The sequence below is a fragment of the Cryptotermes secundus genome, unplaced genomic scaffold, assembly GCF_002891405.2.
Source record: "Cryptotermes secundus unplaced genomic scaffold, Csec_1.0 scaffold753, whole genome shotgun sequence".
NCBI lineage: Eukaryota > Metazoa > Arthropoda > Insecta > Blattodea > Kalotermitidae > Cryptotermes > Cryptotermes secundus.
In genome coordinates, this window is record NW_019734367.1 from 431,852 (window position 1) to 450,454 (window position 18,603).

The 18,603-nt window shown below is 41.7% G+C and overlaps 1 protein-coding gene across 12 annotated transcripts in view; it reads left to right on the top strand.

The window, feature by feature from the left end:
• The window catches only part of LOC111868918 (calmodulin-binding transcription activator 2), a 444,850-nt gene that overhangs the window by 323,602 nt on the left and 102,645 nt on the right, over positions 1–18,603 (top strand). For all 12 annotated transcript variants that reach the window (XM_023860018.2, XM_023860017.2, XM_023860021.2 and 9 more), the window contains one exon: positions 13,541–13,612. In XM_023860018.2, the coding sequence (XP_023715786.1) occupies positions 13,541–13,612 (72 nt within the window). The remainder of the gene's footprint in view (positions 1–13,540; positions 13,613–18,603) is intronic.

The window sequence follows — 18,603 nt, forward strand, 5'->3', positions numbered from 1 at the left end:
AGAAACATAAGGCGTGGGGCTAGATGTCTAAAGTAGACGATGAAGGAAAAAAAACCGTGGACTGCAAGATGAGACCTCACTTCCACAAGTCAGATAGATATTAGTTTGTATACGGTTTGGTTCCGATTAGTAAGTAAAAAAAAAAAGTAAAGCTATCCCTGAACCAGGCCGCGAAGGCCCATAGGGTTGTGAAACGTTGAGGGTACCACATTATCTAGACAATCGGCTCATAGATGGCGGTAAGGTTGTCAGCCTTACGCGCCGGCCGCGCTTTATTCCCCAGGAAAATGATTTAATTAATTCCTGGTACTCATTTCTGTTGGGGCACGTGGTAGCGTAGTGGTTGAGGGGCTATGCTACAAGCCGGAAGGTAGCGGGTTCAAGTCCCGATGAGGTCATTGGATTTTTCAGTTGACCAAATCCTTCTAGCCGCCCTAGACCCTGGGGTTTACTACCATCTAACAGAAATGAGTACCAGGAATTAATTAAATCATTTTCCTGGGGAATAAAGCGCGGCCGGCGCGTAAGGCTGANCGTTTACAATTTACAATTGAAGTTGGTCGAAACATATAACAGTGCAGTGCTTGTGACTTTCAGAGAAACCACTTAATCTTGACTTGTAACGTGGTTCCATCCTTATTCTCTTTGTTTTCCATTCAAATGGTTCTCTGTTGTTTTATTCTGTTGTCCTTCTTGCAGTATATTTTATTCCGTATTTGTTTATTAACTGTGAAGTGAATGAGAGTTTGGTGTAGGAAATCTAGGACGAGAAATTCAGTTCTTTCTCGAAAATTTGTTGCAAGGAAAAGGAGGGTGAATAGCTCCTTGCGTGATTGGAGATTGATGGTATCTACTGTCAGCATGTTTGTTCAAGTTCTGTTTGATCCCTCGGGAGCTTGTCCTCTCTCCTTCCTGTACCTTCTCTCTCTCTGTTTGTTTCAGTGTATGAAGTTTAATCAGTATTTTCGAATTCTTCCAAACGTTTCTGTTACTCCTGTACAAGATATGTTTATTTACGCTTGTACGTACAGCGCACGTTCGTTGAGTTCGCATGATTTTTTTTTACTGAACATTTTAAAATTTGCTGAACCAAGACAAATCAGTAGAATTTTGGGTATGCACGTAGAAGGTATTTCCGTCGCGTTCACATGTCTTTCGGAACTGAGTTGATACTTGTAATATTTATGACGCTGAGTATTATGTCGCTCAGATAATGTGAATTACCGACTGTTGGGTTAAAATGAGATTTAGCGGTTGAAACAACTCAACGTTGCAGACGTCTTCATGTATGTACATTATTAGTCGTGAAATATACAACCCCTTCCCTTATAAGTATATTGTAAAGGGTTCTGACTCAGAATTGCTAGGTTTATGAACTTTTTTCATCGTCTGGTATTCTAAAAATTATAAGACGACGTTTCGGAAACTGGATCTGTTACCGTCTTCAAGTGAGGGGGAAGCCACCTACTTAGTTGGGTCCCTTAGAAAGAGCTAACCTAAATCACTGGACAAACCCTGTCTGATTCACACAGCTGTTTAATCACCTGAGACCAGGCTAATTCGGCGGGAGATAAGAAAGTATGCATTAAAAATTGTGATAGAGTACGCACATTCGTGGAACTGGGATAGAAAAGGAGGTAGAAATTTGGGCTACTAACTTAGCCAACAAGTCCAGGTTCATGAGCACCAATGCAAAGAAACAAATTATTGAAGACATTTTGTATTTACCGCTAACGCCATCTATGGAGTAAAACCTGAACAGTCGAGACCGAAACGTTAAGGAAACTCGTGAAGAATATGTTACGTCGTACAGATTTTCTATCTGAGTTAGAAACCTCATTGCTGATGAAGGGGGAACCACATAGGAGAAATGTTTGAACCTGGTTGGCTGATTGGATTGGTTAAGCATGTCATATAGGCCAATTCCTTGTATTTTCTATAACTGCTGTTACTTTAAATTTCCAAAATCCTAGCATCATCCCAGCCTATTCTCTGACCCTCTTCATAGGCATGTTGGGCTAGTTCCACGCATACAAATTCTCTATCACAATTTTTATTACATATTTTCAACTTATCTCCCGCCCAATTAGCCTGGTCTCACGTGATTAAATAGATGTGTGAATCTGACAGGGCTTGTCCAGTGATGGAGGTTAACTCTTTCTTAATTGACCAAACTGCGTAGGTGTCTTTCCTCTCACCTGAGGATGGAAACACATCCAGTTTCCGAAACGTTGTGTCTTATAGTTTCTAGAATACCGGACGATGGAAAAAGTAAAAAAAAAAAACAGTAATTCTGACTCTTTCTTTATGTATAATTGGCACTACATCTGGAAAGTTTCGAAATGTGGTGTTGGAGAAGGATGGAGAAGATCAGTTGGACCGATTATGTGAGAAATGAAGAAGTGTTAATTACAGTCAGTGAGCAGAGGAATATCCTACACGAAATAAGAAAACGGAAGGCTAATTGGATTGGTCATGTTTTACGCAGAAACTGCCTTCTAAAAGAAGTTATTGAAGGAAAGATAGAGGGGCGGATAGAAGTGACAAGAAGACGAGGAATAAGACGTAAGAAGATGCTGGATGACCTTGGAGACAGAAGAGGATACTGTCATTTGAAGGAGAAAGCACTAGATCGCATTAAGTGGAGGAACTGTTTTGGAAGAGACTGTGGACCTGTCGTCTGACAGATTACTGATGATGATGATGATGATGATGATGATGATGATAATGATGATGAATTAGCACTGTTACAACACACACACACACACGAAGTCCACGTTGTAAATACCGTCAGTTGGTTTTACCTTACCTTACCGCGAGATGAGGATCTCCACGAAATTGTAACCTACGTGTATCTGTAAACCTACCCACTGCAAAAAAATGTCTGAGAAACAATGCTGGCGAAAAGCTAGAAGTAACTTATTTTGAGTTTCATTTTCGACGTCAGATATTTCTTAGGGGTTTCCCATTTTCTTAGGTTATTCTGTTCTTGTACTCTTATAACTATTGATTATAGCATTCTTCTTCCAAATTCTTTCTTACCCAGCTGTATAGAGTCCGTATGTTAATAGCTATATGTTTTGCTTTCCTCTTCCACTTTTTCCAGTTGATGTTGTGAAATATAGTTAATGATATTCATATTGCATTGGTTCAGCATGGCCAAATGCACGTACAACCTCAACATTTTCTGTCTGACCTTTGCAGGTTTCTTGCTATCTCCAACGTTCTGTAATCGTTTCATTTCGTACCCAATGTAACCGTATTGATCTTGGGAATGAGTTCCTGTTTGGAACGAATTCATGCTTGCACGACACGTGGCTTCATTATTTATGATCGTGTTTGATTGAGTTTTGGCCTAATGACAGTCTCTATATTTGTCAAATTATAGTACCCGAGCCTCGGTCGTTGACCTGTTAGTTCTCTAAACAGTTGTTGCCGACTCCATTGAACTGTCAGATCGCACGTAGACGAGTGCATTGTTGATTTAAATTGGGCATCTGCACACACGCCGACGTATTTGTTGCTCATCATTTAAGACACGATATACGTCTGCATCGAAAGTGGTATCCACAGTGGGACGTGTATGCCATGACATCATGGAGCCTGCCATTACTGGAATATATAAAGTCCGATATTTGACCACTACGGAAAGTAAAATCTGGCGTCATTTCCTGCTAATTCGGTAATGGAACTAGCAACCAGTATATATATATACAGGGTGTTTCACGACTTTAGGGCATAACTGCAGGAGGTGATTTCCTAGGTCTTTGTGATCAAAAAAGTTCATAGAAATATGTGTCCCATTTTGGACGGTTACGGAGTTATGACTGTTTTTTCATTCCCGTACACGCCCTCGTGTGAACCGCGTCTGTCATCTGACAGGTCGCTATTTTTAGCCAGCTACAGAGCGTTCTCGTTATCTCGACACTTGAGAGGTACCTAAGGCGTGGTGGGTTGGTATGTCCGGCGCGGTTCACAACTGAGCGGCAGACTGTGTTGCGGCCAGCGGTGGCATTTTCGAAAATCAGCTTTAAGCACCGATAAATTCAAATTGAAGGTAATTTCACGACGTTAACTTTACATTAATACTTTGAATGTATCATGTATTATGCTGGTTCATTATTTTGTTCCGTCTATTGTCAGTAATCGTTACCTTCTATTCTGAGTTTAAAACGTTCATAACTCCGTACCGTCCAAAATCGGACACATGTTTATATGAACTCTTTTTATCACAAAGGCCTAGGAAATCACCTCCTCCAGTTATGCCCTAAAGTCGTGAAACACCCTGTATGTAGGGGGAGTTTTTCTTCATCTCGTAAAATTTTTATAGTTTGCTGTTTGAGCTTAAGGTTTATTTGCACAGGTTAATGTTAGATACACTGTTGACTTAACTTTCGTCAGTGACACTCAAGACTGGATTCTCTAATGCAGACTGGTAAAATTCTCGTACAATACTGGACGCACCATGTAGTCGCAACACCTTCATGTTTGACAGTGTTACCGTAACATCGAGTGCTGAAAAGAATGCAAAACACAGTTTGTAAGAAGCTCTTCAAAATAAACATTTTCTATTAAAATTATGTCAGAGAGACCGTTGTTGGCAGATCCACCCAACAGGACAATTAGTGCTGCCTATAGCTAACGCTTGTTTTGCTCTGTTGGTGCAAGCAATTTATTGCACAGAGGGACACGAATTCGTTTCTAGTTCTTATTATGCATTTACCGAAATAACCTTTCTTGGCCCTAGCTTATAAAAAAAGCAAACTATACTGAAATATTGAAATCATTTATCACGTAGTATGAAAATGTGAATATATACCATTGTGTGTGTGTGTTTTTATTGCTAGTGGGGTGGGACTAAGTCCCTTGTACTGCAGCCACTTCTGGCCTATTGTAGCAGCCCCAGATGATAGGTGAGGGTGATTGTGGAGCAATTGGTGGAATGAAGATTGGCAGGGGAAAGCGAAGTACTAGGAGAAAACCTACCCCAGCGCCACTTTATCCACCACAAATCCTACTTGACCAGACCCGGGATCGAACCCGGGCAGCCGCGGTGGGAAGCCAGCGACTAACCGCTTGAGCTATTGCGCGGCCTTATACATATGTATATACATGCTTATTTATATGAAATAGCCTACTTTATTAAACTCATATTCAGTGTTTACAAGTACGTTTTAATATTCTACATATTGTGTTCTTCTGGCTTATGATACCGAATAGTGTATCCTGAAGATGGAAATACTTCATTCCTCAGAAATGTTAGTGACCACATGCTGCTATGCTCATACTGCACGCCGTCATAATCCATCGTGAAGACCTTCAGTCTCTACTCGTTAATAAACTTCATAAATAATGTAAACAGTACGCGTGTCTCACTAAACGCTGTAACACGTGATCGTTATTTCACTGAAGTATTCTTATTTGTAACTTTCCAACTTCAACTTACAGTTCCGCGGAGGACTTAACTGTAATGACGATGAACTCAGTGGAACTTGTTTTCAAAATGTACAGAGCAGTGAACTGCATTTGAATAGCATCAGAATTCTGGAAAGTTGTGTTGTTTTCTCCGCTTCAGTATTCCCGTTCTACTCCTCCTGTAATCCTAAGTGTGTCGTTTGGCAGAGTTCGCCCTGCTCCTCGCTGCCTCCCTGAGTTCTCCTCACTTGTAATTCAGCACGCCACATTTTCGTAATCTTCCACCAGACTGTGGAAATCTTCGTTAGAATGTGGAGGTAAGAATTTTATGCGGTAAATTATATGATTCCCCTTCTACATATCCCATGTGTTCTTACCTTTTCCATCCTTAAACACACCCGAATTTATTTGATGTCTTACAGAACCTTAGTATACACGGTCTCTGTTTCTTTTTAGTTAATTCGCTAGTGGGGGGTGGAGTCCAGCTGGGTCCACTTGGCACGGCGGCTACTGATTGGCCTATTGTAGCCTGTCCCGGATGATAATGATGGAGAATTTTGTGGAATGAAGATTGGCAGGGTAAACCGAAGTACTCGGAGAAAACCCGCCCAAGCGCCACTTTGTCCACCACAAATCCCACTTGACCAGACCCGAGATGGAACTCGGGCCGCCGCGGTGGGAAGCCAGCGACTAACCGCTTGAGCTATGGCGCGGCCAACGGTCTCTGTTTTACTAAAGATATAAAGCTCTGCATATCTCCTCGTGTTATCTTTGACGGAGTTGAATGTGTAGAATGATAACAGAAATAGGATGAAGTTGAATCAGTGGGGGCGCTGATGATGGAAACACGCTTCCTCGGGTGGGTTCAATGCAAAGGCGCTGTTGATACAAACGGCTTGTACTATTGATTCCCCCGAATTATTAAAAGAGTAGCTTCAAATTGTTCTTTTATCTAATTTACCATCCAAATAATAGGCTACTTCGATTTATTTTAATTACGATGCTTTTACCATTATTAAAATAGGAAATAATACATATTTCATTCTGTCTTGTGATAAATATAGAAATCTTTCCCTGACACCCATAGTTTTACCTTCGCGTCTTAAGTTTTATTGGTACAAAACACTTCTCTGATACTGTGTGACGAATTTATACATCTTACTAAGACATCTCGTTAGCTGCAGGTGTCCACAAGTGGCGCCCTTCCTTTGCTACGGATTTGGTGTGTAAGGCATAATATAACAAGAATTTGTGTGCAGAATTTCCATGGCATAAGGAGACGTCGGGGTGGAAACAACGTGTTTCAATAAAATCGCTCTGCATTACGTGTTTCATAACGCAATTGTAATTATACCCGAGCACACAAATTCTTGCCCTACCACTGAACGACTTAAGTTATCAGCGTCACATATCTGAGGTTTCAGTGTTTTTGTTTAATTCGCTTATTTGGGGGTAGAGTCCAACTGGGTCCACTCGGCACGGCGGCCACTGATTGGCCTATTGTAGCTTGCCCCGGGTGATTATGATGGTGTAGAATTTGGTGGAATGAAGATTGGCAGGGGAAACCGAAGAACTCGGAGAAAACCCACCCCAGCCCCACTTTGTCCACCACAAATCCCACTTGACCAGACCTGGGATCGAACCCTGACCGCCGCGGTGGGAATCCAGCGACTAACCGCTTGAGCTATGGCGCGGCCTGAGGTTTCAGTTTACTTCAGGCCAACAGAATTTGGTCATTAACCGCTGTGGAAGTGTTGGACGAACAGGAGACTTCTATAAAGTACGAGTAATGGTTATCTTTCTTGTGTCGTGTCTAAACCAGAACAAGTCAGATGTGCAGTACCCTTATTTTACCTATTGTTGTGTACCGGCATGAAACTTGTTCTCTCATCTGAAGGATTCAGTACTCAGGTTAATTCAGTTCACTAATATGCACAATCTTGACTTCGGCAAGGAAAGTCAATAAAGTCATTGAGAAGTCTTTAAGCTTATCCCATTTCCACGAGCTACAAAACACAGCGCCAACGCAGCTCAGCAGCAAAGAAATATATACTAATTAGAATAAATCAAACTCGCATCTGATTAACTGTTGAAAATTAATTGTCTGAAATACAAGGAAAGCGAAATGTAATGAGAGCTACATTGAATTTCGCCTTAGCTTCTTGACTACATGCGACGGAACAGAAACGTCAAAGTTGCTACGTGACAGGCTTCTCTGTCATCAGACCATGAAGCCTGCAAAACGGCGAGAGCAGCTGAAAGGAAAAGCCCTAAGAATAGGAAGATGAGTCGTATATTTCGAGCAGTAGAAGACTCGATTTGTTTCATGTATCACTTTACCCGAGCCGGTCACGGTAGCCGAGCGGTCTAAGGCATGCACTGTCTTCGCTCGCTCGGAAGCCGGGATCGTGGGTTCGAATCCCACTCAGGGCATGGATGTTTGTTTGCGTTTTTCTGTGTTTGTCTACAGGTAGAGGCCTTGCGACGAGCTGGTCACTCGCCCAAGGAGTCCTACCGAATGGGTAAGATCTAGTAAAAAGAAGTGAAACGGAGAGTTTCATGGAGGTAGGCTTAGGCCCAAATTGGGACTGTAGCTCCACAGAAAAAAAAATAACTTTACCCGAACTTAAATTTTTTTCAAACGCAAAAACCTATTTTGGAACCGTGAACTTGCCTGCATTGTGTAAGATTTGAGGTTTTCACGGCGGTGACTATGAAGAATGCCGTCTTCTGGGATGTGGCGCCTTGTAGAGCTTGTGTGAACCAATGTTTCGGAGGAACGTATCGCCTCCATCTTCAGGGTATAAAAATCCGCGAGCCAGGAACTAGCGTGTCGAGATGGCTACAGACTGAGCCCGCGGATTTTTCTACCCTTAAGATGGAGGGGATACGTTCCTCCGAAACGTCGGTTCACGCAAGATCTACACGGCGCCACATCGCAGAAGACGGTATTCTTCTTGCCTGTATTGTTGGCAATAGCATGAATCCCTGACGATAGGAGAAACTTGATCAAACCATGTATTCTGCGTGTAGAAATGTGTGAGCTGATGTGCAGCAAACATCATCAGTGGGAAATGGAAAACATGCCTTGTGAAATGAATGGATCCTCTCACGAATCGAACTCATATCTACGGATATTTTACAGTACCTGGTAGAGAAACTGAAAGTCCGCCCTCGTTCATTCAGCTAGCTGGATGTGGCTCAGCGCAGCCATCTGCCTATTTTAGTGACTAGTGAAGAAGAGCTGCCTTTTCTGCAGCTCAATTACAGCCCTCACAAAGGCGGTCCATTTCTTCAGCCGCGTCTAGCTCTTTTGTCAATTACGACTTTGCTGACAAGATAGAAGCTTGAGATGATTTACATCGATGGAACACAAAAAAATGCTTGTGAACAAATCACAGTTTGCATACTTGGTGAAAGCAGAAGCTCCTCACATTTCTGTTATTTATCAACGTGCGTTTGCCTCCATAACGATGCCCCTTAACTTGAAGAACATCGTTTCAACTGCCGCACATTGCATGTCGTCAAAGTCACACGAACTCTTGCCATAAATGATCTTCCCTTCAAAATTCTCTGCCAGGAAGTATCCTGTATCACACGGAAGGTCAATTTCTTCTCAGCTGATCGAGCTTCGGGAGGAGATTACCATGTTTCTCCTAGAAATCTTGAGAACCAAGATTTTATTCTGGGTGTGACTTATTTTAAGGGCATTTTTCACTTTTGAATGATATGAACCGTGCAATTCACGAACCTAGTATGACAATCACTGTTTAATGTTGTTATTTAACGACGCTCTCAGTATCGACACTACACCCATATAGTGTCGATGATAGGATGATTGGCTAATATAAAGCAGTTGCTGGAATGATTGGCTAATATAAAGCAGTTGCTGGAATGATTGGCTAATATAAAGCAGATGCTGGAATGACAATAAGAGAAACTGAAGTAGTTATGCAAAACCTGCCCCAGTGTCACTTTGGTCACCACAAATTCACATGATCTGACCTGATGTCGAACCTAGGCCACCGCGGTGGGAAGCCGGCGACTAACCGCTAGAGCTGTGGCACGGTCCGACATTCATTGTTCTTGGGGAGGGGATTCAGAGCATTTCTGGACAAGTTGCCCTGTGGGAAACATTAACGTACAATTTCGCAAATTGTTGAAGGATGGCGTGAGAAGACACTGAAGAAATCTTGTCGAATCACAGGGGGGATATATAGTGATTCACTGACAACACTATTTATTTTTGGCCCCCGAGGACACCTGTGGCGTGATGCATTGATCTCCCATCTAATCCTTAGTAGTCTAGACTGTGTTGATGCTGATGATACGGCAATGATGATTTGATTGACTCGCGAGGTAAGGAGATTCTTAAAAACTCATTTCAGACTAAGATATCTGGTGTTGAATTTGACGTTTTTATAGCATTAGAATTCTGGTGTTTAGTAATGGAGGAATATCGTGTTCTTGCAAACTGTATTCTGCAGTCTCTCGTCCCGTTCACAGCAACCTCCCTGTGTGAACTAGCCTATCATCCCGTTCACAGCAACCTACCGGTGTGAAGCAGCCTGTCATCCCGTTCACAGCAACCTACCTGTGTGAAGCAGTCTGTCATCCCGTTCACACGATCCTGCCTATGTGAAGCAGCCTGTCATCCAGTTCACACGATCCTGCCTGTGTGAAGCAGCCTATTATCCCGTTCACAGCAACCTACCTGTGTGAAGCAGCCTGTAATCCCGTTCACAGCAACCTACCTGTGTGAAGCAACCTTTCGTCCCGTTCACACGATCCTGCCTGTGTGAAGCAGCCTGTAATCCCGTTCACAGTAACCTACCTGTGTGAACCAGCCTATCATCCCGTTCACAGCAACCTACCTGTGTGAAGCAGCCTGTCATCCTGTTCACACGATCCTGCCTATGTGAAGCAGCCTATCATCACGTTCACAGCAACCTACCTGTGTGAAGCAGGGTTTTCAACATTGCCAACTATCAGTACAAGTCCTAAAACCATTTTAATGCAGCAGATGATGTGCATTTTTCCGTAGTAAAGATAGCCCCTCGTTTTAATATCCCGGTTATTTTGAAGCAAGAGTAGCCTTCACGTTAAGCTGTACACCGGTTTTCTGTGCTGAATCTTTGCGACAGCCTTCATGTTAATTGCTTCCCATGATGATGAAGATGTGGAGGTAGGTGGTTAGCTTGACGCTTCGGCCACTCCACCCGGTGAAAAAGTCTCCATATCAGTTGGATAGGAGGCTGTAAAAATGTATTACGTATCATTCTTTCAGTTCGTATAAGAATCACATGTGCGTGGATTTAAGAACAAATGTAATTACAAATAATCCAAAACAGTGAGTGAAGTGTCAGTATAAACCATAATTCAGGATTGGCAACCGTGTTCTTATTTTGTCTAGACGTCGTAATGCTGTTCCTATGGATAGACCTATTTCGGATGTTGTATAATGAGTTGCGTCACAAATTGATATTATCCCTCCTATGGCGGGCGGTCTTGATATTTAGAGTCAGATCTGAAGGGAAGAGTGGGGGAATCGTTTATTGATCCAGAGAGTGGAATAAAGAGCGAAGGCAGACAGATTTGTAACTCGACCCTCTTCTTCTCCTCCTAGAATCAGTTTTATATAAAGCCGAATGTTATTAAAGTTTGTTCCAGGTTTGGGGGATATGAAAATGAAGTTTAATTTTTAATAAATACATTGTCCAGTAATTCATGTTTTGAGGAAGAAGTAAAGAAAAGTGTTGAGGATTGAATTTAGGAAACGGGACGGGAATTGATGTTTGCACTCACGAAGAGATTTCCCATTTTGTTTTAATACTGTCGTTTATAAGTTTCAGGTTGCATTTTTCTTATACATGATCTAATGGTCCAATCGATATCCGAGGATCTGAACAGAACCAGAAAGGGAGTGCAAGTTAACTATATTATAGACAGTCAGACAGATACTGAGCCGTCGTTGAGAAAACTGCTTCGTGTGAGGCAGGGGTTAGGTCCACGTGTATGAAATAAAAATGAAGATTGTCTGAAAACCTTTCGTTTAGATTTCTTGTACGAAATTGTATATAAATCCATTTAGTACTCTCGTACAGTTTGATTTTGTCAGTCGTGGCTGCTGAATTACTCATGAGGAGAAAATGCAGAGAAATTGTGGGATCTCTGTGTGTGTGAAGAAGCCACTGGTAGTGGGATTTGAAGTTCCCGTAGCGGTGAATGTGAATGTGAATGTGAATGTGAATGTGACGCCGCTGTGACGTAGCACCATGTAACCATATAGAAGTCCAACGATGTTTCGAAGAAACTTCCTCCATTTTCAGTTTCGAAGAATAAAGCAAGCAAAATAGTAGCAAGAATCAGATTGACTGCTTGTTGTCATTTAGATATCATGTTACCAGGTAGACATTGCTTAAAAGTCAGCCCCTCAGGATTTGCTAGGCAATTAATATTTCTTACAGTGATGAAACCGTATTAATTCTATACACTCTGTTACTTATTAGGCATCGTGTCGTGTGAAATCAGTTGAAGAATGAATGGAAATATTTAGTAAGCACTTTTTAGCAAACTTCCTGTCTCCGTTCTTTACAAGAGGAAGCAAGCGTTAACGTCTTTTGAAGACTAAAGGGAATTTTTTCGCGGATCTCTGAAATCAGATCGAGGGCCGAATGCGAGCTACATGCTGCCAGTTATACAGCTTTGAGCTAGATGACATGTGCACATGTAAAGAAAATGCGATAATTGTTTTACGTATCTTCTGTGTATTATCTGTACTACTGCTTAACTTTATAATAAATATATCTGTAAGAAATGAACACCAAGGCCAGCAAATATTACAAAGTCGAACAGAATTCAAGTGACGAATAACGTTACAACCCACTTATGTTATGCTTGTGTGCGCACGTACCTGTCGCACTAATTCAGGCGACAGAATATGAAAATGGATGGGTCGGTATCTATACAGGCCTATATATATATATATATATCGCGGCTCATTTCGTATCTTTTTTTTTTTTGTGTGTGTGTGAACTAGTGGGTCTTTACCAATTCTGATTTATGGTTCGTTACCACAGCGCTTAGTTTACCGAGAGCCCGTACAGTGTACGAGTAAAGTAGAAACCGAGACCGCGCCATAGCTCAAGCGGTTAGTCGCTGGCTTCCCACTGCGGCGGCCCGGGTTCGATCCCTGGTCTGGTCAAGTGGGATTTGTGGTGGACAAAGTGACGCTGAGGCAGGTCTTCTCCAAGTAGTTCGGTTTCCCCTGCCAATCTTCATTCCACCATTTGCTCCACAATCACCCTCACCTATCATCTGGGGCTGGTACAATAGGCCAGAAGTGGCCGCAGTACAAGAGACTTAGTCCCACCTCACTAGCAATAAAAAAGTACACACCGAGCCTCTTGGTGTAGCGGTATGGATCTCGGCTGGGACTCCAGCTGCTCTGACTGAAGTTTCTCGTGGCTGTCTTCAGTCACTACAGGCAAACACCGCGATCGTGCCTCCATTAAGCCACTACCGTTTACTTCCAAATTCTTTTCAATTCATCATTCGTCTGTCATCCTACCATTCGACGCTTTATGGTCTAGATACTGACAGCGTCGCGGAATATGCCACAGAACTGTTTACGAATAGAAAGTATAAAAATATTGCGAATTGTCTATGATAGGTACGTAAGAGCGTATCAGAGAGATTCTTATGCCTGTGTTGGAGCGTATAGGCCCGCATTTCTGTTAGTACGGAGTTTATTTTTATTTTATTGCTAGTGGGGTGGGACTAAGTCCCTTGTACTGCTGCCACTTCTGGCCTATTGTACCAGACCCAGATGATAGGTGAGGGTGATTGTGGAGCAATTGGTGGAATGAAGATTGGTAGGGGAAAGCGAAGTACTAGGAGAAAACCTACCCCAGCGCCACTTTATCCACCACAAATCCTACTTGACCAGACCCGGGATCGAACCCGGGCTGCCACTGTGGGAATCCAGCGACTAACCGCTTGAGCTATGGCGCGGCCTAAAGCATGGAATTTAGTCTGTGTATTTTAATTGAGCGACATGCTTTTCTTCTTCCCCAAGCCTTTCATATATGTGGATAACCATACAAACGGTATGTTTGTGTTTCAGTGTATATACGGGTGTTACGTCCACTCTGCGATATTGCCAACATTTCATCGGAGATGCTATTGGCTACTTCAGGTAAGATCACTAATTATATATTAATTAACCTCGGTACTAATTGCAGAGCCTGTAAATAATAGTGGAGAACATGCAGCTGCTTTTATTGTCTAAGACGCACCAACTTTTTTACGTTTTCATTTCAGAATTTAATTTGAACTAATGTAGTAGACCCTATCTATAGAGACCACTTTCGAAACTGGAATGTAGTGGTCGTTATAGACAGGTGGTCACTATACAGAAAGGACTCATAGAAATTGTCAGTAATTTATTTAAAAATTATTTTATGCATTTATAGATGCGAATTGTGATTCTGTGTATTTAAAAGTTACTCAGTGTATATTGGCTCTCTCTATATATAAACATTTCAATGCTTTTTATGACAAAGTACATTTCCTTAACATATCAGATGCTTCTGCACTGCTTACCATATCTCGTTTGTTATTATTTTTCTTCTGATCTTTGTCTTGCTGTGTGCTTTTGTCATTCACTTCATTTAATACGCAGATCATCGCTTCTGCTTTAATGGCAACAATTACCGGAACATCCTTCTCCAATGCAACAGTTTCGCTTGAAATGACTCTGCAGTTTGGTAATGATGCTGACAGAGAGACAATTTACGAGTATGTCAGATCCAGATCTCCAGTTGTGTTTTCTTGTTGCTATGATATAAAACCATCGACCACAAAACCTGCTTTGACAAAGCATTTATGACTGATTCTAGATTACCTTTATTCCATGCGTCATCAGTTCTTAAAATTCTTGTAGTATTTAGCACATATTTCGGATTTGAGGTTCTCACGACAGTGGTTATGAAGAGGTATATCTTCTGCGATATAACGCCATGTAGTCCGTTGAAAGTAAACTGGCCTCCATCTTCATGGTCTACCCGAAGATGGAGGCGACATATACCTCCGAAATGTCGGTTGACTTTCGACGGGCTACATATCGCTGTATCCAAGATGATAGAACACTAAAATTATTGATTTAGAAAATTCAGTCATGGACTGTAAATTATCTAAATTTGCGGCTACGGAACTTAACAGAAGCTTCCTGTACAGCTCCATGAGTTTTTTAAACCATGTCCTATTCAGACGCCTTCAAAACCGAATTGCGTTCGTCGGAAGAAATTTTTCCTCCATGTTTGAAAAGATTTCAACTTTTGTGTGAGCCAGGCATTTATCCGTTATCTTTACATGGTTTGTTTTGTTGCTTCGTGATTTTGTTGATATTCAGAGAACATTTTAGTGATCATCTGTGCGTATTTGTGGGCTCTCCAGATAACTGGCAGTCTGTTTAAATCTGTATTTTTAAACATCTTGGTTGAGTCGCTTTACCAGTCGCAAATGATGGTAGTTCATCACCCGTAACAATTGTTGCTAATAGAGCTGTTAACTTCTCAGTATATCTTCTGCTACTTTGCGTTTGTCTCCTTTCATTGCCAGTTTCTTATCGGGCAGCATTCGAAAGAGGGCTCACACTCGTCTACATTGAAGATGTCTTTTCTTGAAAGTCTGAAATATCACAAATTTTCCTAGAAGGAATTCGCCACCTCTTGAGATAGTTCATTTTATTTACCACTCTGAGATTTCGTTAAATTAAATTTGTCTTCCCAAATCTGCCCAACTGTCTTCATGATGCTTGAAAATTTTGAACTTAAAATTCTTTTGCAAACCCTAGAGCTGATTCTTGACTCCATAGGATCCGAAATGTGGCCATGTAACGCTCACATTTTGTGGAACCAGTTGAGAATAGTTTTATTGATATCGTTACTGGGTTTTATTACTTTTCTGCAGAACTTGTCATTTTCATGTTCGATCCTCTCTGGGTAGTTTACTTTCCGCTTCTTTATATTGTTCACACAAGTCTTGCTAATTCCGAAAGCTCTGTAGCTGTTTCCAAAAGCTGTAACACTTCGCCTCATATCAGTTCCCTGGCGTCTTGGATACAGAAAAGTCTATTTTGTTGAACAAATGCTTACCGTTATGAAGAAAGCAGTCTTCTGGGATTTGGCACCGTGTATATGTGGTGTTAACCGACGTTTCGGAGGAACGTATCGCCTCCATCTTCAAGGTAGAAAGAAAAATATAAGAAATCCGCAAGCGAAGAGACCGTGAGAACCGGTAAAAGCAGACCAGGCGATACGTTCCTCCGAAACGTCGGTTAACACCACATATACACGGTGCCAAATCCCAGAAGACTGCTTTCTTCATAACGGTAAGCATTTGTTCAACAAAATNAGAGTGATGACGTATCGTAGAAAATAACTGTACTTTCGTTTGAGCGAAAATTTGACTTCTAGCAAGTTGTCATTCAGTTCAATTCCTCCGAAAATAAAGTGAGAGGGAGTCAAATAAAATAATTTTGGTTCAAGATTTCCAGCATATTTTCCCCACTTCCACGAGTTAAGTAAACCCAATGGGTTGGCCACATTACACAGTCACTATATGCACTATTCATTAAAGAGGGATCTCTGTTATTCTCATTGGGTCCACCGAATTTTGGTCACTGCATACACGTGGTCGCATTAACAGGTTGTACGTGTTCTGTCCTTTAATATGCCTTTGGGTAGAATCACTTGTCCACTGACCCCACTGTTAAGGAATGCGTTGCTGGAAGACCTTTATGCAAACTGTTTGGGTTAACATATGTTTCTTCATTTAAAACGCAAGGTTTGCTTCAGACATCTTTATGTCTGTAACTGTCGTTATATAGCTTTCGCACTGACCACGCAGAAAACACCTTATATTGCTGGAACGTGTTTACCGAGCGATTGCGTAGCAACGGTCGCGGCACGGACTCCATAGAAAGCTATAGTTACCACTGTTGCGGTGTGACGTCATTGCGCCTACGCTGAAGTCTACTTACTGAACCATTGCCTAGAAGGAGTTTGCATAACTTGGTTATTCCACTGTTGCCAGCGTGTATTTGCGTATGTTTACCGGTCCGTTGCCCAGCAACGCTCTGGCCATCCAGGTTACAATATATATATATATGATGTCTATCTACGTCTCTTTGCTGATGACACCTATGTATATGCGACAGACCGCAGAAAGGGTTGGGTTCTCAGAAAGCTGCAGAGAAGTATCAGTGCTGTTAAGACGTGGTGTGAGCGCTGGAACATAAAAATCAATTAAAACAAGACTCAGGTCATCTGCTTTTCTCATAGACCTAAGCCGCCTGAGGCTCATCTTACATTTAATGGACGGAATATCCCTTTCGAAAGTCATGTAAAATATCTGTGTGTAATCTTCAATAAGGGGATTGCATGGAGACTGCACACAGAAATGGCTTTAGCCAAGGCCATCAGAAAATGTATCAGAATGTTCTCTCTGTTCAGAAGGGAGCGCTTAAATGTCAACATTAAACTAAACTTCCATAAAACGCTGATGAGATCAGTAATGACTTATGCTTGTCCCGCCTGGCAGAAACCTACCTCTTTAAATTGCAGCGCCTACAAAACAAGGTTCTTCGCTCCATTGGAAATTTTCCATACGGCTTTCAACCTTCCGTATATATACGATTATATGACAGAATTTTGCAGGTAACCATAAAAGTCATACAAAATCATGAGAATGAACATGTTTGCAACATAGGACAAGGCAAGGCCAGATATAGAAAATATAAGAGGCTTAAACTTGGCAGTGTCCATCTTACTACCGTTCAAGTGACTAAGCTGCCGTTGTGGCATAAGTAAGACAGACATGATCTGCTTTGCAAAGCCTGGACTGTGCAGAGGTCTTGTATATAGTGCAAAAGGAAGAATTCCCAATAACACGCTATATGTGCAGTACGTACACTTGACAAAGGCGAAGCGAAGCCTGTCCATAAGAGATAAACCCATCCTCTCGTCAGAGAGGATGTTACGTAAGGGCTATGATCGCAAGGTTCAGTTGCAAAAAAAAAAAATAATAATTTTAATAAAGTCGCATTTAAGACTGAAGTCAATGTGTAGAAGCGATTTCACACAACGTTGTTAAATCATTGTGACGGCGAAGTAGGCATGGAAGGCTTTTAGGAATACAAAGAAATCACGTCATCCATTTTTCGTAGTCCATCTACGACTACGCTGTGCCACTGCATATAGTATTTACTTTAAAAATTCATTGCTCCCATAAATCTTCCGCCTTTAATAAAACTGGTTCCCCTCTTTATTCCTTTCTTTGTAGCGGAGTAATTAAAATAGCCGAATTAATATGGGGACATTATGTGCAGATGGTGGGTGGATTTATTTTTCATTAGCCAGTTTTAGCCCGTGGAAATGCTTCTGCTTCATCTGCTCTTTGTTTCATAATTCGTATATCGAGAGACGAAACTGAACCGTGTTTTGCAGAAGTAAGAATATCGTTCTAAAGAGAGGAAGTTTTCTTCAGCCTGACCGGTACCTACTATTGTAACACAAGGACCATCTAGTTTTTAGCATACTCTCCTTACTTTGAGACAAGAAGTCCTTGGAGGGGCTAATCACCTGCTTTCGTTTGATACGGCACGAAGGGGATACACAGACAGCTCTGTGATCTCATAAGCCTCCTAACAGAAATGGGGGGGGGATACACAGACAGGTGGACAGACACAGAAGGATACGGAGACAGACAGACAGAAAGGTGATCTCGTAAGTCTCCTTTTATTTTTTCAAAATAAAATGGGCTAATAATCACCATCTTTCCTTTCATACGGCATGGACCGCATAGAAAACTAAAAAACTGGAGGTGATACACAGACGAGCACACCTACACAGGAGGCTTATGAGATCACATTGCTGTCTGTTTGTCCTTATGTTTGTGTGTCCCTCTCAGTTTTTAGGAGGCTTGTGAGATCACGTTGCTGTCTGTATGCCTGACTTTGCGTCTGTGTATCCTGCCACATAATTTTTCGTTTTCCGTGCCGTCATGCTGTATAAAAAAAAAGAAGATTAGTTCTCCCCTGAACTATTTGTATTTTTTTTCAAAATAAGGAAAGTAGACTAAAAACTAGGTGGACCTTGTCTGACATGATCCTGAACCGGATAGGCT